At 35.2% G+C, this 22,379-nt stretch overlaps 2 protein-coding genes across 2 annotated transcripts in view; both read left to right on the forward strand.

Moving 5' to 3' along the window:
* Window positions 1–3,428: 3,428 nt before the first annotated feature.
* Window positions 3,429–8,658, forward strand: LOC122137575 (KICSTOR complex protein SZT2-like). Its single transcript, XM_042725211.1, has 6 exons — window positions 3,429–3,825; window positions 5,366–5,514; window positions 5,670–5,733; window positions 6,778–6,872; window positions 8,113–8,203; window positions 8,287–8,658. The coding sequence occupies exons 1-6, from the start codon at window positions 3,706–3,708 to the stop codon at window positions 8,566–8,568; spliced, it is 801 nt and encodes a 266-aa protein (XP_042581145.1). The 5' UTR covers window positions 3,429–3,705; the 3' UTR covers window positions 8,569–8,658.
* A 973-nt stretch (window positions 8,659–9,631) lies between these two features.
* The window catches only part of LOC122137576 (KICSTOR complex protein SZT2-like), a 62,313-nt gene continuing 49,565 nt past the window's right edge, over window positions 9,632–22,379 (forward strand). The window contains 17 exon segments of the mRNA XM_042725212.1: window positions 9,632–9,740; window positions 9,822–9,929; window positions 10,530–10,682; window positions 10,685–10,729; window positions 11,423–11,464; window positions 11,467–11,513; window positions 12,536–12,714; window positions 13,719–13,828; window positions 16,158–16,433; window positions 17,593–17,731; window positions 17,810–17,848; window positions 17,850–17,894; window positions 17,969–18,038; window positions 18,792–18,837; window positions 18,840–18,961; window positions 19,078–19,314; window positions 20,549–20,570. Coding sequence (XP_042581146.1) covers window positions 9,650–9,740; window positions 9,822–9,929; window positions 10,530–10,682; window positions 10,685–10,729; window positions 11,423–11,464; window positions 11,467–11,513; window positions 12,536–12,714; window positions 13,719–13,828; window positions 16,158–16,433; window positions 17,593–17,731; window positions 17,810–17,848; window positions 17,850–17,894; window positions 17,969–18,038; window positions 18,792–18,837; window positions 18,840–18,961; window positions 19,078–19,314; window positions 20,549–20,570 — 1,771 coding nt within the window. The 5' untranslated portion in view covers window positions 9,632–9,649.

Consider the following 22,379-nt stretch of genomic DNA (forward strand, 5'->3'; position numbering starts at 1 on the left):
CACACAACGCCCATGGTCGACTTAACTGATATCTTCCCACTCACACAAGGTAATACTACTATACTCACTATTATCGATCGATTTTCCAAAGCCTGCCCGTCTAATTCGAAACTTCCCACCTCCTTTGAAACAGCTGAATAATGTGCAATTATGTATTTCGTTTCTACGTTTACCTGAGGACATTGTCTCGGACCGGGGTCCTCAGTTCACCTCAAGAGTATGGACTGCCTTCTTCAAACATCTGAACGTGAACATCAGCCTCACATCTGGCTACCATCCTCAGTCCAAAACAGACTGAACGCCTGAATCAGGAAATTATTCGGTTCCTACGATCCTATTGCCAACGACGACCAGGCGGACTGGAGCAGGTACTTATTTTGGGTGGAGTATGCACAGAAATGAAACCAGCCACGGGAGTTAAATGCGTGCTGGGTTTCCAACAACCCTTGTTCCCCTGGGCTGGCGAGCCCACCGACCTCCCCTCAGTCACAGATTGGTTGCAACGCAGTTGGTCTGGGACCGAGCTCATACCCACTTACTTCATTAAGAAGACAGGAACAGCAGGCTAACCGACAGCACCGATGCCTCATCTGCCCCGCATACATCCCAGGGGCAGTGGGTCGGCTCTCCACTAAAGATCTACTGCCATGCAAGAAACTGGCAGTCCCAGGTATGTCGGTCCCTTAATCTTATCCAGTTTTCGTTCCGTTTAGATACCGTATCTCTCCAACATTCCATGTATCACTTCTAAAACCCGCTGGTGGTCCGGGAGGAGAGCTGGAGGGAGGGAGCCATCCTGCAGAATCCCCCGCCTATTCTGGTGGACGGCGAGGAGGCGTATCAAGTGCACAAGTTGCTTGACTCCAGGCACCGGGGTGGCACTCTCCAGTATCTGGCCGATTGGGAGGGGTACGGACCGGAGGAGCGTTCTTGGGTCAGAGCTGGAGATATTCCTCGACCCCACACTCAACGAGGAGTTTTCATTGGACACATCCGAAAAACGGCCCCTCGACCTCGTGGTAGACCCCGGCGTCGTTTGCTTCCCTCGCGTCAGGAGCCGCTCGCAGGGGGAGGGCTTGTTTACAAAGGAGGCTCCCGTGCTGCCTCCTTCCCACCACCAGAGGGAACTCTCACCTGAATATTGACTGTAGCCCATTGAACTCCAATTCCCATCCTGCCTCATGAAAAGGGACTAATTACACACACACCTGCAGCTAATATACACACACACATATAAGCAGCTCACTCACTCCTACTCACCGCGAAGTCTTGATTTGCCCCCGGCTGTCACTACTGAGTTTTGTATACATTTATTCTGCCTTCTTGTTTTGACCTGGACTGTTTAACGTTTATCGATTGTTTCTCTGCCTGCCCTGACTCGGATTGACCTGTTCCTGTGATTGTTTGCTATCTACCCTGATCTTGTGCCTGTACCTGGTTCTGTCTCAGCCTTGCCTTCTCCATTGTATCTACTGGTGATTGACCCTGTCTTGTCTGACTATCCAAATAAAGCTGCAAATGGATCCCACCTCTGCTGATGCTTCACAACAGTAATATGTGCCTGCAGTATCTTTGAAATAATAGCCCCTTGATTTCATATTTTGTTAAGTAATACAATTACATTCAGACAGTAAGTGAACAGTGTTTTAGTTTTGTTTTTACTATTGTAGTACTTATTCATATTTTAAATTGGCTTCTATTTTATTTCAGTATTATTTATTAGTTTTACTATTATTTCTGTATAGCTTAAAAAAAAAATCTTTTAGTTTTAGTAATTCAAATTAAACACTTTTTCTTTCAGTTAATTGCCAAGACGACATTTCTAATTTAGTAACAGTTCTAATTTCTAACAGTAACAGCATTTTTTTATGAGATCTGAGAAACACAGAGAAGGATGGGAAGTATTCAGAGACATTGGAGTCCTTGAAAATGTCAAAGAGAGGATCGCTCTGTTCATTTAAAACACTCGGTTAATTCACCACACATTCAAAGAAATCAGTCCCAGAGCTCTCAGCGCTGTCTGTTCACTTTCAGTTCTGCCTCACAGTCAGGCTTAGTTCATATGGAATTAAAGGCAATTTCATAAAAGCTCATGAGGTGTGGTCAAAAGTTAGTTTATACCTCATATGATCCTCATTTGAAGTTGCTAAATCATTTGTGAAATGAAGCGTCTGACTTCAGGGAACCACAAATGATTTTAATTTCACTTTGAAAACATCTAGATACAGCTAGGATTTTATTGGTTGGTGTACAAAATGACCATATATAGTAAAAGTTCTCTCTGTTTTTATATTACTAGCATATTGGCCGTTTATTAGTACTTATAAAGCACATATTAATGCCTTATTTTGCATACTTAATGCCTTAATCCTACTACATGTATCTAAACTTAACAACCTAAGCGAGTTTACTAATAATTAATTAGTTTATTAAGGCAAAGGTGATAAATAATGGTTATTTTATTGTGAGAATTGGTACTTAAAATAAAGTGCAACTGTATACATATTTATATGAATTTATTTTGATTATCATTAGGTTTTGCATAATGGCTCATCTGTGTGTTTGTAGTCTCCCAGCACAGGCTCTTTAATGAACACCTGGGGCCTCATTTATAAAGCTTGCGTACGCACAAAATGGGCATGGAAATATGCGTACGCATTTTTCCACGCACATATCAGGATTAATAAAAATAAACTGTACGGACTTTCTAGACCATGTGTACACACTCTTTTTACCTGGAGTGAGAAAACAACGATTTTAAAATCTGTTTTCATTTCAATATACACATTTACATTAAATATTCCACTCTCATTAATGGAGATAATCACTGAAACTACATAAAGTCATCATGCAGAAGTTAAAATTATATGAATTGGATTCGGTGGAACGGTCTTGGTTTGAATAGTTCCAGTGATAATATCTTACTGTACAAGCACAGCTGCACAGAGGTGTTGATGTTGTGTGAAGGCATCTATACAACATTATGAAAAATACCACTGTATTTGAAGGATACAACTTGAAGAAAATGGCAATTTGCATGTTCTCTTTTTAAAATAGGCTACCTTGTCAGTGACGTGCTGAGTCAGACAATTCTATTCACACTGCAATAAATGTACGCAAAAATAGTTAAAAGATGTTCACCTTATCAGCAAAACTGCATAAATTAAATTTGATTTGAATTGTTTAAAACAATTGAAATACTTTTGGGCCAGTGGAAAGAATGAGATCAACTCTATTCTAAAATATTTATCTGAGAACTATTGTAAACACTTTTGTTTTTTATGGATTTTGATATATTTATGCTAAAACGTAACAAGAATACTGGATGATTTTTAGCAATAAAAACTGTGTATGGCACAAATGGCATTTATACTCTGTATCTCATATTTCCTTGATGTCTTGTACCTTTAACAGTGTTAAATATGGTGTCACGTGGATGGGAATATGCATGGAAATGATATGCAGATGAGGTTATGCATAGTAAAACTAGGCGTTGTAAGCTCCATATATGGTGATTTCGAGAGGAGTCAGGGTGGAGATGCACATACGCACATCTTCCCCTGACTGAGATTTATAAAGAAATTTTTTTGCTCAGGTTCTGGCGTACGCATGGTTTTATAAATCTGAAAACTTTTGTGCGTGCGCAAAATCTAGCTTTTGTGCCTACGTACACTTTTAGGATGAAATCTACGGAGAGTTTTATAAATGAGACCCCAGATGTTGGTGCACCTGCAGTCCTTTAATTCCATCCCAGAGCACTACACCACCCCCGAAAGCACAAATGGGGTTCCTCTGTTTTACATCCCACCTGGATCCACCGCACCGGTGAGTGTTTGGGGTCAGCATGATTTGTTTTCACCAAGGATGCATTAAGGCCCCGGTATACTTCAAACGAAGTTCGTTTTCATTCTTCGTCTGGGGGCAAAAAGAAGTTTGAAAATGCTGAGCGACAGTATACTGTTTTCGAACATTCTGACACCCCTGCACTGCTGGAGGCAGGGTGTAGATTAATGTAAACATAACTCTCAACGCTTGCTCGCATCCCCTAAACACAACAACGTTGAAATGATGAAGTGTAGGCAATCTAGGTGTCAGACGGGCACCAATGGTCAGAATATAACAAAAGAATAATGAAGCAGCAGTTCAGAGTCAAGTATCATGTTTGCAATACAAAGAACAATAATCAGTCCTTTATGGGAAGTGTGAATGTTTCATAGTCTGAAAAATTTAGCATGATGTAGAAAAAAAATATTGGAGTCAGTTTGTTACTTTATTTTATTAGTGTTCATTTATTTTATTGAACTGGATACATTTTTACACCTTTTTATATTTGATAAAATATAAATATGATAAAAACAAAGGTTTATTATTGTATGTTTGTTTGGCATTTCATTTATTGTATACCCTTCAAATTTGCTTATTAAAAGAACAGCAGCAGCAGTATGGTATAACATTTATTTGAAACATTTATTTGGTACTTGCTACCTTATATCTTTACTCTTTCCTTTCATTTTTTTCATGGCTTTGGAAAACTTGTCTCGGATGTTTCTCTGCGTCGCTTTTTGCATAACTCCGGGTCGTCGACACCAAGCTTGTTGCATTTTCTTTCTAGGAATTAAATGCTTTCTCTGAATCTTTAAAATCTCTCCGCAAGCGATCATACAGGTGCGGATATATCTGTGCCAGAAAGTTCGCTTTGGTCAGCTGTTTCGAACTGCCGAAACGAACTCAAAACGAACTTCGTTTTGGTCTGATTTTATTAGAAATGACGTCATATCAGTTCGTTCTTTGATTTTGTTTGAAGTATATCGGGCTTTAAATTGATCAAACGTGACAGCAAAGATATTTATAATGTTACAAAAGAATTATATTTCAAATAAATGAATTTTAAATAAACATTCTATTCATTAAAGAATCCTGAAAAATACAAATAAGTTTCCACAAATATATTAAGCAGCACAACTGTTTTCACCATTGACAATATTCAGAAATGTTTCTTGAGTAACAAATCAGCATATTAGAATGATTTCTGAAGATCATGTGACACTGAAGACTGGAGTAATGATGTTGAAAATTCAGCTTTGACAACAGGAATAAATTAGATTTCACAACAGATTAACATAGAAAACAGCAACTTGAGATTATAATAATATTTCACAATTTTACTGTATTTTTGATCAAATAAATGCAATCCTCATAAGCAGAAGAGACATCTTTCAAAAACATATAAAAATGATACTGAATCCAAACAGTGGGGATAAAAGCATCTCTTAAATTACATAAATGGCAATGTAGTACACTAAGCTTCAGATTTTTGTTGTGTTTTAGTGATATTAACGTTAAACACAATCCTGTTCTCCATCAGGTCTTCTCCCTCCAGCACAGTGGCTCTAAAGACTCCAGCCAATCACAGTTTGCATCCTACTGGAAGCCTGTCCTGTCCATGGATGCCAACTTCTGGCAGTGCTGGCTGCACATGCATCGCTGCATCGCTGTCATTCTGGAGCATGACACAGCCTGGATTGTTCAGTGGTTAATATAGCGTGGTCCAACTAGTGTTGGGAAAGTTACTTAAAAAAATTTCAATTTGAGTTGGTATGAAAATGTCAGTTTTCATTTATTCCCAATGGCTGTAAACTGTTTTGGTTTGCATGGTTCTCTCTGTTCAAACCGGTCCCGAAGCACGTGCACAACGCTGGCAGTATCGGTAGCTTCAGTACCATCCCGTGTCTTGTATGTGTTATGAGCGGTCCCGAAGCACGTGCACGGGGATGTGCCCATATGCCCTTCTCGACTCACGTTGCCCTTCCGAGGTGGAAAAAAAATAAATAAAAAAAATCGTACAATGGATGCAGAATTTCACGTAGGCCTAGATAAAAAAATAAAAAAATAAAAAAAAAATCGCAAAGCCTCACTCACTTCCATATTTGGGCACCCGTCCGAAAGTGAAAGTCGGTAGGGGAAGGGCAAACTCTCTTTACGTGGCTGCAGCGCTGCACGCGACCGGCACCTGAGCTGAGCCTGCATGAGCGGCCCTAGAAGGAGATTGTCGCGTTGTCGGGTGAGACGACTTAACGTTGTCGGAAAAGTAATAGTAAGGTTATAATCTTTAACGAAAACGAACGAAAAAAAAACGAAAACTAGTTGGGAAAAAAAAATTGTGTTAACTGAAATAAAAATAAAAAAGAGGCATTACAAAAAAAACGATAACTAACCAAAACTGTAATGTGTGTTTGGCAAAACTAACTAAAATAAAATAAAATTATAGATTAATGTCCTTAGTTTTCGTCTTTGTCAATGTCTTTCATAGAGCAAACGTTCAGCTGCATTTCATTTCCCTGCGTCTCTCACTCACGCGTCTCTCTCACATAACGTTACTCGCGCGCGCACAGCCCTCCCCTCCGTGCACACCGCGTCTCCATGAGAAACGAGTGTTGGAAGCAAGTTCGCGAAAGGTTGGTATCTCGTGAAAACCATTACACAATCACACATTAAAAAGTGGTATAAAAATTTTTTAATTCTGAATATAATTTTGTCAGTGTGTTAATGTCGACCCGAGAAGCGATTGCTACTTTAGAAAGTTAACTAGACGCAAGTTTTGAGGTAAAATGCACTTGGGTTTGTCGATGTCAAAAACACTATTTAAGCTGTGATTCAAGTAAGGAATGACGACGGGCCGTTGAATTATTAGAAAAATAATGCACACCTGAGTCTGTTGGCTCTTTAGGTTTTTTACTGGCACACGTCACTTACACATTTTGTCTGTTGGCTCTTTAGGTTTTTTTCTCTCACTCAGCGCTCACCTCGCTGCTCAGGGACTGGAGCAGTTTGGTCCTGGTGGAGGGATACTCATACGTCAGACTTATTTACAGGTGCATGTGTAGTTCGGTTGCCAAATAACAGAGCAATTCAGCAGTGTTTTAACAAGCATTATTCTCACAGTAGATTTAGACATTTCTCCCACATTTAGACATTTTTAGGTCACCAGTGTTATTTAAGTAGTCTTCAACTGTTATATTATTTATTTATATTTTGAATTAACTTTTATTTAAATTTGTAAAAAATGTTTTACATTTTCTCTTTTTCTTTTTTGTTATATAGAAATATTTCTATATAGCTTTAATTGATTTTTATTTCAGCTTTAGTTTTAGAGATTTTTATACATTGACTTTAAAGTATTTATTTCAGTTTGTTGCCAAGACAACATTTCTAATTTTCAGTTTTCATCTAATATTTATATTCACATTATTCCCACAATAGATTCAGATATATTTCCCACATTCAGACATTTTAGTTGACCTGTGTTATTTTATTTTATTATTTTTTAAAACTATTATATTATTTATTGATATTTTGAATTAACTCTTATTTTTACATTTCATTATGATTTTTTTTTATTATTTCTGTTATATGCTTTGGTCATTTTTAAGGTATTTCTATATAATTCTATATTTTGGCTTTAGATTGTCATTTTTATACTTCAACTTGAACATTATTTTCAGTTAGTTGCCAAGGCAACATTTCTAATTTCATTCATTTTTCATCAAATATTGTTAAATTTTATTTTAGTTTTTTTTCTCGATGTATGTGACAGAGTTTAATCCCAGAGTTATTACAGTAAACTAAAACTAAAATAAAAAAGAGAAACATTTCTTGTAATTTTAATAAAATGTAAAAAATTGTAAAAAATGTAAAATAAAATGAAATAAAATGTTAACTGAAACAAAATATAATATTAAAACCTATTTATTTCAGCTAGTTGCCAAGGCAACATTTCTCATTTTTAATTTAGTTTACCTTTATGTATTAAAATAATTTTTTTTAATCTACTAAAAATGACAAAAACACAGAATAAATATAAAAAATTTTTTATTAAAATTTGATAAAATTATGTGAATAAAAAACCTATTCTTTTAATCTACTAAAAATGACAAAAACACAGAATAAATATAAAAAATATATTAATTGGAATGTATAAAAATAAAAAATTTATTAAAATTTTAATTAAAATGGTAATTGTGTATATATAATATGATTAAAGTTTCATCCACAGTTTATTTGGCAAATTTACGGAGCAGTTTAGCAGTGTTTTAACAAGCATTATTCCCACAGTGCCTCTGAGTTGCCGCCCGTCTCCTTCTATCTGGTGCGTCTGATCTCTAAAGCTCTCTGCATGGTGCTGCGATTGGGCTTCCCGATAGGAGTGGGATATATATATATATATATATATATATATATATATATATATATGAGGCTCCACCGCCCTCCTGGATTAAATTGAGTTAGGGGTGCCTGGAAGCCACTCATTGTGTTATAATGGCCGTTTGGTTTGACTCTGTCTGTTTTTGGTGTGGTGTCTCCAGTTTCTCCACAGATGATGACAGTGACACTGAGGTGGAGGCCATAGATGTGGACACAGAGCTGAATTTGGTGACGGAGTGCTGGGTGGAGCCTCAGAGCGGAGCTGTCTGCAGCTCACTGGAGCAGCAGAGACACTTTCAGAAGCTCACCTACCAGGAGATCCCTCAGGCTATTAGTGACATCATCGTGACTGACACTTACATGTGACATGTCACAGAAAATAAACAAAAAAATCTAAATATCATAGATAAATACAATAGATACCAAGTAATTATACCTGTTTTACTAAATCTGGGACTTGACTGTGGTTAGTAATGATATTAGATTTTTTATAATTCTAATTTTATTAAAAACTGTTGCAGGTTTTATTAATATTTAGATTTTTTTTAATTATATTTATCACTTTAATTTTAGTTTTGTTTAGTTTTTTGCATTATTGACACACTGTTTTCCTAATTAATGTTGTTCAGTTGCTTTGATGCAATCTTTTTTGTTTAAAGCGCTATATAAATAAAGGTGACTTGACTTGACTCGACTTTTTGTTAGTTTAGTACAAGTTAAAAAAGAGAAATGTTGCCTGAATGAAGTATGTAATGTTGTTTGTTGTGTTATTTTTATATATATATATATTTATTTAATGAAGTATGTAATATATATATATTATTTCAGTTAATGTTTATATTATTTAAAATAATGAAAACGTTAAAACCTATTGTATAAATAAATTTATAATTTAACTTACTTAATTTCAGCTAGTTACCAAAGAGGGATTTCTCATTTTTGTTATGTACTAAAAAAAAAAAAAAAAACTAAATAAATAAAAAAAAGAAAAACTAAACACTAAAACATAATAAAAACTTATTAGATATAAAAAAAAAAAAATTAAAGTTACAAAAACACAACAGAATTACTAAAACTTTATCTAAAATTAAAAATAAAACAGAAAATATAAAAGTAAAATTTAATTCAAAATACAAACAAACACTTTTTCTATATATATAATATATATTTTTTTTTCTTTAGAATAATGCATTGGTGAATTCTTCCTAATAACACCAGGAAGATTTTGTAAGAACGTAAATAGGGCCGGTTTTGATTTTTACTGAGATCTGACAGTCAAAGCTTATGAATTGTCAAGTCAAGTCAAGTCATCTTTATTTATATAGCGCTTTAAACAAAAAAGATTGCGTCAAAGCAACTGAACAACATTAATTAGGAAAACAGTGTGTCAATAATGCAAAAATTGTGTGTTTTTCCGTTCCAGATTTTTCCCTGTGATCTGTCGTGCATGACGACGATGATCACGTTTGAATACCTCATCCAGCTGTGTCAGAATAAAGAGCAGGTGTGTCCTCTCAGCAGCGTCAGAGATGCTCCAGGTACAAACGTGCACCATCACCCGTCTCCTTCCTCTCAGTCGGATGAGTTCTGATGCTTAGTGTGATGTGTTGCTCCTGTAGGTGCTGCTGCTGATGACTGCATACACACTGTGCCTTTCCAGCTCCACCTGATGAAACTCTTGCCCAAGTGCCAGCAGATCGAGCTCTTCTTCTACACCTTCAGCCGAGGTACGACTCCATCCTCCATCCACCTCAGCTAGAGGTCTACTACCTGACCCGAGCCCGAATTATGTAATTAATTAATTCAAATAAATGCGATCTTACTGCACTGCATCTCTGTGTCTGATTAAAAGCAGGCCGAATGCTAATGAGCCTTAACTGACGAAAATGACCATAATTTGCACGGTGGAAGAATTATCGTCTTGTCGCAGAGTTTATGTGACCAGTGCACCTGATGTTCATAAACTTTCATAACTGGCAAGTGTTTTTTCTTTTGCCTTGTGAACTGGCCGAGCCTTGATGAATCTGTTTCTTTACATGCATTTGTTTACTGACCATTGCATGCGATCGTGAAGTCCGTCAGTTTTACAAAAAAAATTAAATTGGATATTTGTTGTGAAAAAAATCCAAAAGATTTTTGGGTTCGGGCTCTAAATTTCACTGTGCCGCTTGGGTCAGACGATCTCGGGTACGGGCCGGGTTCGGGCTTCAGTTTAAAGCCCATGCAGACCTCGTCCTATCCTTTCTTACATTCATATTCCTTTATCCAAATCAGTGAACACTGGGCCTTATTTAACTGTTTTCCGGTTGACCTTTGACCTTTAACAGAGGGTCAAGCGGACGCCTCCCGTAGCGCCTCCTGTCTGCCCAACGATCTCCTCCTGAACCTCTTCCACGGCTCTCTGCAGAATGAGCTCAGTGATCAAGAGATCCCACTGACCCATGGTGATCATGTGGCATTCATGCATCACATCCCAGAGCGGGAAGAGACAGTCATGTGGCTCCATTCTCACTTTCTCTCATTAAAGGTGATTTGTTTTTTGTTTTTGTTTTTAATGCTAAAATGTCTATAACATTCATGCATCCAAAACACACACTTAATGCTTTTATTTATCAAGGCTGCATTAAACTGATCAAAAGTGACAGTAAAATCATTTGCAATGTTACAAAAGATTTTTTTCTGTTTTAAATAAATGCTGTTCTTTTTAACTTTCTATTCATCAAAGAATCTTGTAAAATAAAATGAATCATGGTTTCCACAAAAATATTCAGCAGCACAACTGTTTTCAACATTTATAATATTCAGAAATGTTTCTTGAGCAGTAAATCAGCATATTAGAATGATTTCTGAAGATCATGTGACACTGAAGACTGGAGTAATGATGCTGAAAATTCAGCTTTGAGCACAGACATAATAATATATTCTGACAGAAAAGAGTTATTTTCAGATTTTCTAATATTTTAGAATTTCCGATCAAATAAATGCAGCCTTGGTGAGCAGAAGAGGCTTTTTAAATAACATAAGTATCACCTCGACCCAAAGCTAAACAAGACGTTTAGACTAAGTAGATGAATTAAAACACACTAATTGAAAGACTTCACGCTAATGGATGCCAGACAACCCAAATGACCTTTAATTGTTTTATTAGCAATTACTAGAGACATAAGAAGAATCTGACCCCTGATCTTCCCTCACTGTGTTTATCTCTGTGTGTTTTCAGAAGAGAGTTTGAAGCCTCTGGAGAGGCAGGACACTGTTCTTTCTCTGTAGGAAGCAGTAAAGAGGTGACGGGCTCCTCCAGCACACTACAGGTGCATCATCTCATACTACAGCTCAGCTACACTCACAACCAGTCCACACACGTGTGTCAAACAGTCTTTTACTTTCAGAGTTACTTTCAAGTTGCCTGGTTACTTTATCAGGAGCATAATACATATGACAGGAATGATGTCTGACCTACGGCGATGAAACTAAAGTGTTCAACTCGCACATCTTTTACCACAGAGGAAAATTTTACGTCAATTTAATGCTGCCTGGGAATAGAACCTCTGACCTTGCCGTTGCTAGCATCAGTCCTTACTAGTTACAGCTGCACATTAGTCCATCGCTTATATCCAAGGGGAAAACACAAAAAAAATAAAATAAAAAATAATAATAATAATTATATTTCCAGTACAAATAAATTTTAATTAAATACAAAAATCATGGCTTGTTAGAAATATTTATAAAAATATATCAAAATAAATTAATGAAAAATCAAATAAAATGAAATAAATGTATATTATATTCTTCTCAGATTGTTTTCCACTCACATTTTGGACCCTGCTCATAACTCACAATACTGACCTGCAAAAACCCCACAAGGCCTTTTTTTTTTTACAGCTTTAACAGTTTGACTCTTCTCACTTCAGCATCAGAGTTAGTTATTACTTGTGTTATGTAAGTGAAACATGCAAACCGGTGTTCAAAAGTTGGTGGTCAGTGAGATTTTTTCTTTCCAATGTTGAAAAGTTGTGCTGCTTCCATGATACTTTTTTTTCAAGAGCAGCATTAATTTGAAATATAAATCTTTTGTAACATTATAAATGTCTTTACTGTCACTTTTGATCAGTGTTATGTGTATTTGCTCATTAAAAATATTAATTTCTTTCATAAAAAATTAAATATCTTACTGACCTCAAACTTTCAAACGGCAGTGTACTTATCCTTCTGTTGTTGGCAGAGTTTTTACAGTGTGTGTGTGTGTGTGTGTGTGTGTGTGTGTGTGTGTGTGTGTGTTTGTGTGTGTGTGTGTGTGTGGTGAGCCAGCTGGCGCGGAGCAGGTTCCTGGCAGAGCTTCAGTAATGCAGATCTTGTAGATGGGGAGCCAGCTGGCGCGGAGCAGGGCAGCTTATCTCCTCACTGGAAATGTTATGCCAAATACATCAGCCATCAGCAGATCCTGCTCACTTTCCTGCCAGCTACATTCACAGGTGCATCGTCTGTCAATGCCACACCAATTAGAGCTCAATAGTCCAAACACATCGTAAAGCACTTTGAGTGTCTAGAAAGCGCTATATAAATGCAACAAATTATATGTATGTTTATATGTATATGTTAGTGCTGTCAAACGATTAATCGCATCGAAAATAAAAGTCCTCTTTTATTGTTTACATAGGGAAGTATATGTGTGTGTGTACTGTGATATCTTTTATTATTGATTATTATTATTTGTCTGAGTACTCAGTGCTCATCTGAGCAACCCAAGTCTTAGGCTGCACTTTAAATGTATTTTTCCTGCTTTATTGACGTATGTATGCCGTATAAATCTCGGGTGTTGTTGCTTCATGGCTGTAAATCTGTTTTGCATGCTTTTAAAGCTGGTTTGATATATTCCTGTGCTCTTCAGCAGTAAACACGACTAGTATTTATATTTGATGATCCGCTGGACTGCAGATAAAAGAAATCCTATTGCACTGTGCTATTGTGCTGCTTAATATAAAGTATTATACTCTGATGTTTTGGCCACTGATATTTAATATCAAGACCATCAGCAACTAGCCATTAAGAACTGATATTTTAAAATAATTAATTAAACATATTTATTACACTTTCTGGAGTCTATAATCACCGTTTTTCTGTTAGTAAATATAGACCCAAATTAATAAAATCTGAAAAACAGAAAGCATGCATTTGCTTCTTGTACAAATGTTGGACAGATGTGGTTGTTGCATGTTGTCTCTCTGTTTTCTAACACTATTGCATTTTCATAAAGGTGTCTCTTTTTTTTCAGAAATTGAAAATAAATTTAACACTATTTAATTATTTATTTTTTTTTTTTATTTTTTGAGTGTTGTAAAATAAATGTACTTCTTTATTTTATTAATAATTTGTTTTTTTTGTATGTATTTGAAGGGCTGTAATTCAGCTGCGCTTGCTTCTGCTGGTGTAGTGTTGTAGAAAATGTCTGGCAGATTGTGGCCTGCTGTTACCTGTGTTTGTGTTTGTGTGTGTCTCGGGTGTGTGTCTCTGGGGAGCGGAGGAGCATCTTCCTGTGGGGGGATCGTGACGCACACTCACAAACACAAAGAACTGGCCAACTACTGCAGCCTGCTCCAGGAACACTACTACCAGAGCTATGTCAAAGGTCACACGCCAACATATGCATAGCTATGCATAAAGCTTAAATAAATACAAAGTTAAATAAATAAGCATGAAAATATTTAAGCACATTTATCTGCTGATTTCTCATTAGTAAAAGGGGGGAAAAAAAAAAACACATTACTGTATTGAGAAAAGACATTTGTAATTACATTTATGGTAACATTTTACAATAAGGTTACATTTGTTAACTGTATTTAATTCTTTAACTAACATTAACTAACAAAGAGCAATACATGTTACAGTATTTATTAATCTTTATTAATGTAAAAATACAGCTGTTTATTGTTAGTCCATATTAGCACAGGTCTGTTAATTAACATTAATACAACTTTTGGCTGGAATCAACATGAACTAAGATTAATAAATGCTTTTAAGTATTTTTTTATTGTTAGTTTTCATTAACCTATGTAGTTAACAAATGGAACCTTATTGTAAAATGTTACCACGTGTCTTTTATTATTTTAAAATAAAAATATAAATAAATAACAAAAAATATTTTTTTAAGCACTTAAGCACATTTAGGTCCTGAATTCTCTTTAGTGTAGAGTCCATACATTTTTAAATAACCATTATTTATTTTATTATTCATTTAAAATAAAAATATAAATAAATAAGTAAAAAATAAAAATAAAAAAATAAAAAAATAAGAAAGCATTTAAGCACATGTATGTCCCGAATTCTCATTAGAGTAATGCAAAAAAAAAAAAAAAAAAAAAAAAAAAAAAAGGCTAATTCTCATTATTGCTTTGAATCTGGCCTTTTTTCGATTAAATGTCCAGATTGTTTTTTATTTTATTATTTTATTATTTCATTCAGTTTTTTATGTAATTCACATTGTTCTCAATGGTTATTCATTAGTGTCTCATTACTGAGATTATTAATGGGAATCACCCTGTCCCCATACTTGATTTTTTCATGTTTGTCTAAATAACAGGTATTTAATTAATTAATTTGATTTAAAATATTTACTATCTCAGTCTTGTGGATCTACAGTAAAAACAAACAAACATTAGTTTGATATATAAATACTTGCGAATGTACATAACGCATTTCATTAACATGAATTGGGGCAGAAAATGTGTTCATAAAATGAACTTGTTTTATGAAAAAGGCCCCAGGTCATTATGTTAAGAGTTTGCAGTCTGAACTGACTGTGAATAGGTAAAAAGATACAAAATATTCTAATATTATATTTACTAAGACATAAAATAATTTAAATATATCAATTCATTTTAATATTTAATAATTCAAATTATATAGTGATGTGTTATATATATTTTGGTCATTTGTACATGCATTTGAAAGTGCAAAATGCACCAACTATTTTACCAACTATTGTCCAAAGAGAAGCTTTAAGGTCTCACTGTGTTTTTCCATCAAAATAAAAGCTCTATAGGTTATTATTATTATTTATTATTTGTTGTTTTTATTGTTGTTGTTGTCGTTGTTTTTATTTCATAGTAAATAGTCTTTTTGCAATAGTAATATTTGTTTATTTAAAGATTTGTTTCATTTTTATAATTCAAATATTATTATTTTTATAGTTGTATAGTGATACTGAACTGATTCTTTCCTTCTTTGTCCTTATCTGATTTTGCCTGTTACTAAATTAACATCTTACTGACTGGAACATCTTACTGACAGTATGAACTAAAAGATATACATTCACAGAAGTGTTTGTTTTAATACACTGTATTTTCATTTTAAAGATGCACACATAAAAAAAAAAAAAAAAAAAGTTTTATTTTATTTTAGTCAACAACACTGGGTACCTGGTCAAATCAGTGTCAAATCAGCGCTCATCTTTTTAGCAGGACTTTGTAAACATGAATGGTTTCTGGCACTGTTTTCCGTCTGCAGGAGGATTCAGACAAAGACGGAGAGTGGAGAGTCAGCGAGGACTGTGAGGTGTCTGAAGCTGAACTTGCCACAGAAGACGTTTAGACATGGTTCAGTGTGAATGTTCAGTTTGCTACCTTTAACATCTTCTGTATCTGTGTGTCCACCTCAGGCTGTTTTAATAAAGTTCACATTTGTTTTAATGCAATTTGGAACATAAGCGCACAAGTGTCTAACAGTAATATTTCTCTCACTAAATGCGCGTCATACATAAAGAAAATAAGTGTTAAGATGAAGATGAACGATGCTTCAGATGGATTGTGAAAAGTTTGCTGTCATATTATTGATTAATAATATTTTCCTTGCATGCACAGCTATAGTGCAACAGCACTGATGAATGAACATTTTTTTGTATAGTTTATGTGAATTTGTTAGCTAACTTGAATTTGTATTTATCCTTTGTGTATGCACAGAGAACGTGTCGGGCTGCTGCATCGTGATGGAGAGTGACACGGATCTGGAGGTGGAGTATCAGGATTGTGGGAATGGCGGAGCGGGGTCTGGAGGACAGGGAGCAGGTGAAGGCGAGTCTCCGTCGGACTCCAACACGGTGAACCAGGACGAGGATTCCTTCAGTATTCTGGACGGAGACTCTCTGCTGGAAGTGGAGGGTCCGCAGCCTGAGATGCCTCCTCTGTTCGTGCACCTCACCTGCCCCATGCTCACGCAAATACTGCCAATCTGTCTGAGTTTATACTCTGTGTGCTTAACAGAGTCATATTCTACACTTTTGTTGCATTTAGAAGTCCACTAACAGCATCAGTCAAGATTTATTGACCAAAAAATTAATCATTTTGTATCTTAACTGTACTGTATATTTGCTATTTCTGATTTCTATGTGCAAATGTAAATTATTACGATTGTCAGTGAGCTTTGTTTTATATGTAAATGAGCTTTGTTATGACTGGCTCTCTTTTTCACATTAAAAATCACGTTAATATTACTAAATAATAATTTGTTAAATACATATATGCATAAATACATATGTAAATGTAGGTGGTCTTATGCTGATTAGCTTATGGTCGTGACCTGGAAAAGTCATGACGATTTTGGTTGTGAATGTAACGTAATCATTTAAAAATAAGACATTTAATCATTCAAATGTATTTATTTCAAGGATTGGCTCAATATATGTGACCCTGGAGCGCAAAACCAGTCATAAGGGTCAATTTTTCGAAATTGAGATTTATACATCATCTGAAAGCTGAATAAATAAGCTTTTTGTTATGCTAGGACAATATTTGGCCGAGATACAACTATTTGAAAATCTGGAATCTGAGGGTGCTGAAAAATATAATTTTTGTGTTGATAGAATTTCCTTTAAAGTTGTCCAAATGAAGTTCTTAGCAATGCATATTACTAATGAAAATTTTATATATTTAGAGTAGGAAATATACAAAATATCTTCATGAACATGATCTTTACTTAATGTCCTAATTATTTTTTGCATAAAAGTTTGGTTTTGTGATTGCAAAATCCCGATCAACAGTGTTGTTATTGCTAACTAATATTAAAAATAAAACGTTATTGTTTTTCTAAAAATAAATCTAAAACTAAAAATTTATTTAATTAATCGAAATTAAGCTGAAATGAAAATAAGATGAAAATGTTGAACTCAAAAAAAGAGACACGAAAAATTATAAAAATAAATGTTAATTTAAAATATGAATAAATTATATAATTTAAAATAACTAACAACTCATGAAAAATCATGGAAATTCATTGGTTTAAAGGGATGAAACTATAAATATATTGAGTTTTATCCCTCTGGTTAGTTTTAACCTGGTTCATGTATTTTCAGTAATGTTAGAAAATATAAAATAAAAAAATAATAATAATAAAATACAGGTGAAGTCATTACCTGTCTTAAGAACGCTGAGAATCTTCGGTCAGTGGTTCTGAACGAGTTGTCTGTCACTCTTGATATCTTCGTGCTCACGTTGCCTCTGGAGATCGAGGTCATGACTCCTGACTTCCACCACAACAGGTCAGTGTTCGTGAAGAGATTTGGGAAAGAATCAAACAGCTGGAGTGATCCTGATAGTTCTCTGTGCATGTGCTGTAGGTACACGTCTGAGATCAGCTCTCCTGGACAGCCCTCGTCCCTCCGATGAGGAGCTCATGGCTAATCTGGATGGCCTGCGCGTGGGGTCAGTGTGGAAAGGTGAGCGTTCAGAGCCCAAATATCTTGAGTAATAACTTTTTATTTTGTCGTCTTCTGCAGTATGCCTGGAGATCCCCTGTCCAAACTTCCTGTTCCGCACAAAATGGCTGTTTTAGCCACCATGGATGAGGTGAGAGTGAAAATTAAATGAAAATAAGTGTTTTTTTTTATTTATTTAATAATATTACATTGTTAAATAATAATAATCTTCATCTTCCCAAACAATTATTAGAAAGACTTTACAGTAAGTCCCATTAGTAATGCTTTGCCCTAGTTAACTAACAGTGAGAAATACATTTGTAGTATTTTTTTAATATTTGTTAAAATTAGTTAATAGAAATACAACTATTTATTGTTAGTTCATGTTAGCTCAGTTCCATTAAATAATATTTCCAGATTCAACTTTTCATTTTAACAATGCGTTGGTAAATGTCGCATTTAGCAATGATTAATTAATGCTTGTAATAAAGTTTATATAATGTATACATTTATAATAATTAAATAATAAAATATACAGTACTGTATGTGACCCTGGAGCACAAAAGCAGTCTTAAGTTGCTGGGGTATACCTGTGGCAGTAGCCAAAAATACACTGTATGGGTCAAAATTATAGATTTTTCTTTTATGCCAAAAATCATTAGGATATTAAGTAAAGATCATGTTCCATGAAGATATTTTATAAATTTCTTACCATAAATACATCAAAACTTAATTTTTAATTAGTAATATGCATTGCTAAGAACTTCATTTGGACAACTTTAAAGGTGATTTTCTCAATATTTTTTATTTTTTTGCACCCTCAGATTCCAGATTTTCAAATAGTTATGGTTTTGTGGTCCATGGTCACATTTAACATCATAACCCTGTCTGTGATCTGTCTCAGATCCGTTGGCTGTTGGAGGATGAGATAGTCTCTGCTCTGCGGCACTCGTCTTTATCAGCTCCTCCACGCTGCAGAAAGTGTGTCGCTCCAGCGGCCGCCCGTGCCACTGTGAGGTCATTCCTCTGCAGTTCGTATTTGGTCCCGAGCAGTCGCTGGTAAAGTTTCAAGAGGTTTGAACTCATGTGATGACCTCTATTATTGGTGATAAGACTCCTCAGCAAAGGTCAGGAACGAGATCATGTTCTTCCCTGCTGTTTAATAACACGTCCCTGCTTCCTCGCTGCAGGAGTTCAAGAGGTTATCGCTTCCTGGTTACCTGCTGAACGCCGAGCAGCACAACTTCCACTACATCTCACTGAGTCAACAGCAGTTTCTCAGGCTTCAGGCCATGAGACAGCTGTCTAACATCTCTGCTCAGTACTCAACGTCTCGGCAGAGCAGCCTGTGTCCTGAGGTGGAGGACGGAGCCAGAGCATCAGCAAACAGAGAAACAGAGTCCAAGAGAAAAGAGCCCGACACTGAGGTAATTATCAGCAATCTTTAAAACCATACCTGAAGAAATGCATTGCATTTGTTTAATGATGAAGTTTTCACATTAACTTTAAAATAAAGTGTGGTTTAAGTAAATGTAACACTCAGATTTAACAAAGTTGACTTGATGTCTATTGCCACATGGGCCGCTGTCTTATAAATCAGCATACTGTCTGAAATGGAAAGTAAAAGTTACGAAATGCCCTGCATATAAGTGGCACGCCTCACATGAAACTCAACTCAAAATCGAGGCCGTTTTATTCCTAATTTATTATTCATTATTGTCAGCCACTTTAAACATTGTAAACACAGTTTGAACATTAGCACTGCACTGTGCTTACATACAGGTAAATAAAAAACTTAAATGATTAAATTAAAATGTACTGTACCTAAAAGTTAAATAAAAACTGTATGGTAATTAAAAAGTAAAAAACTAAACTGTACTGTACTTAAATGTAAAGTAAAAAAAATGTACAGTACTTGATGAAAAAATTAACCCAGGCATCATTTAGCCACCTTGCACACTTTTTAAAATGTTTTAACATGAATTTATATTTAATTCAGTGATTCCTCTGCGTTTGACTTTGACCACAGTCTCAAACAGGATTTTTCACATTGCAGTGCATTTTGGGATTGCCTTTTTCAACAAAGCATACACTGTCACAAGTTCTGTATGATTTTCACTATGTAAGAAATTAACATTTATTTGTATTCAATTTTAAGAATTAGTTTTATTCAGCAAGGATGCATAAAAAAATCAAATATGTTTATAATGTTACAAAAGATTTTTATTTTAAATGAATGCTGCTGTTTTGAACTTTCTTTTTATTAAAAAGGATCCTGAAAAATAAAAAGTATCATGGTTTCCACAAAAAATATTCGGCAGCACAACTCTTTTCAACATTGATAATAATCAGAAATGTTTCTTAGAATGATTTCTGAAGGATCATGTGACACTGAAGACTGGAGTAATGATGCTGAAAATTCAGCTTTGATCACAGGAATAAATTAGATTTTACAATACATTTACATAAAAAAACAGTTATTTTAAATTGTAATAATATTCCACAATATTATTGTTTTTACTGTATTTTTAATCAAATAAATGCAGCTTTAAAGAGAACATTAAAAAACTGACCCAAAACATATGAAACTATTAAACTATATATGATTACTATGATATAAACTATGATATGATATGATTTTAAATCTGTATTTTACCTCAGAACAATCTCAAAGTAAAAAGAGGTGCTAAAGTCTAAAGTTTGTGGTGGCTGTGCTTTGAAATTATATTAGTATAATCTTAATTCAAGTGATGAAGGATTTTGAAAATCAGACAGGTATAATGTTGAGTAGTACTGTAAGGTTAACCCTGCCTGCTTTACATGTTTTAGAATGATTACCAGTTTAGAAAAATTTTGAAATTTGAATTTTGAAAAGTAGCCTAATCAAAAAGTAATCAAATGCAAGCAGTTACATTACTTTAATAAAGCAATTTAAATAGTTACACTACTTACTGCATTTTAAATAGGGCAACTCATAATCTGTAACCTGTTACATTTCCAAAGTAACATTCCCAACACTGGACTCTAATGAGGTGAAAAGTTGCAAAAAAGGCTTGCATACTATGAGGATGAAAAAGACAACAAAGCATTTCAATGGCAATTACAGTGGCATGTGCAAGAGTCATCATAAAGGAATATTTTAACCAAAAATAGAAAATTTAAAACTGAAAATGTTCTCACCCTCAGGCCATCCAAGATGTAGATGAGTTTGTTTCATCATCAGATTTGGAGATATGTAGCATTTCATCACTTGTTCATCAGCGAATGCTCTGCAGTGAATGGGTGCCGTCAGAATAAGAGTCCAAACAGCTGATAAAAACATCACAATAATCAGCTCCAGTCCATCAGTTCATGTCTTGTGAAGCCAAAGTCCAAACAGCTGATAAAAACATCACAATAATCAGCTCCAGTCCATCAGTTCATGTCTTGTGAAGCCAAAAGCTGCATCAACAGGAACACAATAACAGGACATCTAAGAAGGCCACTGAGTCAGCTTCAGGAAACTTGCAGAATACATTGGCAACGAAGGGGGGCGGCAAGACCAAGGCTGATGAGAGAAGACCACACAAGGCCTCATAGCGAGCATGAGCCTCAAACATAGGTGACCGCCGACCAAGACACAGGGCAGGAACACACGGGAACGTCAAAACAGGACAAACGCTAACAAGAGACTAGGACACGACAAAGCGCCACAGAAAACACAACATTAAACACCAAGACAAGGGAAAATATAAACCAATGAACTAATAAAGTAAAGTCCAAATTACCAATTGGTCTGAACTAAACCAAGAATCAGGACTGAGAAAAAACAAAAATAATCAAGTCTAAAGCAAAAGAACAACAGCATAGTCAATCAAAAACAACCGACTAGACAAAACAGGCACAAGAAACCAAAAACAGGGAATGTTAACCGCTACAAGACAAAAAAATGACCACAAACAAGCAAATCGTTCATGAGGTGAACAGAGTGAGGGTGACATAGAATGATGAGGAATGAATAAGGGGATGGCCGAGAACACAATTAGCAAGGCCATGTGCTGACGACAAAGACAAACATAAACAAGACACAAAACCAGTGACAGTTGGCCACATAATCAGATCCAGTCCATCAGTTAAGATCTCGTGAAGCAAAAAGCTGCATGTTTGTAAGAAACAAATCCAAAAGTGGTCTGATCTTTATAAGGAAAAAATATGTTTAGATAAATATGAGCGGGGGTGGATTTTTTTGTTTGAGAAATATGTGGGTGTGGTTTTTGGTTTGAGGGAGAACATTGTTTGAACTTTTTGATTTTGGCCAGAAGTCTGAAGTTAAAAAGTCTTAATGATGGATTTGTTTCTTTTGGCTTCACAAGATGTTAGCTGATGGACTGGAGTGGTGTGGATTGCTTGTGGATTACTGTGATGTTTTTATCAGCTGTTTCTCACGGCACCCATTCACTGCAGAGCATCCATTGCTGAGCAAGTGATGCAATGCTACATTTCTCCAAATCTG

The sequence above is a fragment of the Cyprinus carpio genome, chromosome B6, assembly GCF_018340385.1.
Source record: "Cyprinus carpio isolate SPL01 chromosome B6, ASM1834038v1, whole genome shotgun sequence".
NCBI classification, from domain to species: domain Eukaryota; kingdom Metazoa; phylum Chordata; class Actinopteri; order Cypriniformes; family Cyprinidae; genus Cyprinus; species Cyprinus carpio.

Coding starts and splice junctions, on each gene's coding strand:
- LOC122137575 (XM_042725211.1), top strand. CDS start 3,706: ATGAGACCCCAGATGTTGGTGCACCTGCAGTCCTTTAATTCCATCCCA. Junction 3,826..5,365: donor CACCTGGATCCACCGCACCG/GTGAGTGTTTGG, acceptor GTTCTCCATCAG/GTCTTCTCCCTCCAGCACAG. Junction 5,734..6,777: donor TCAGTACCATCCCGTGTCTT/GTATGTGTTATG, acceptor TTGGCTCTTTAG/GTTTTTTTCTCTCACTCAGC.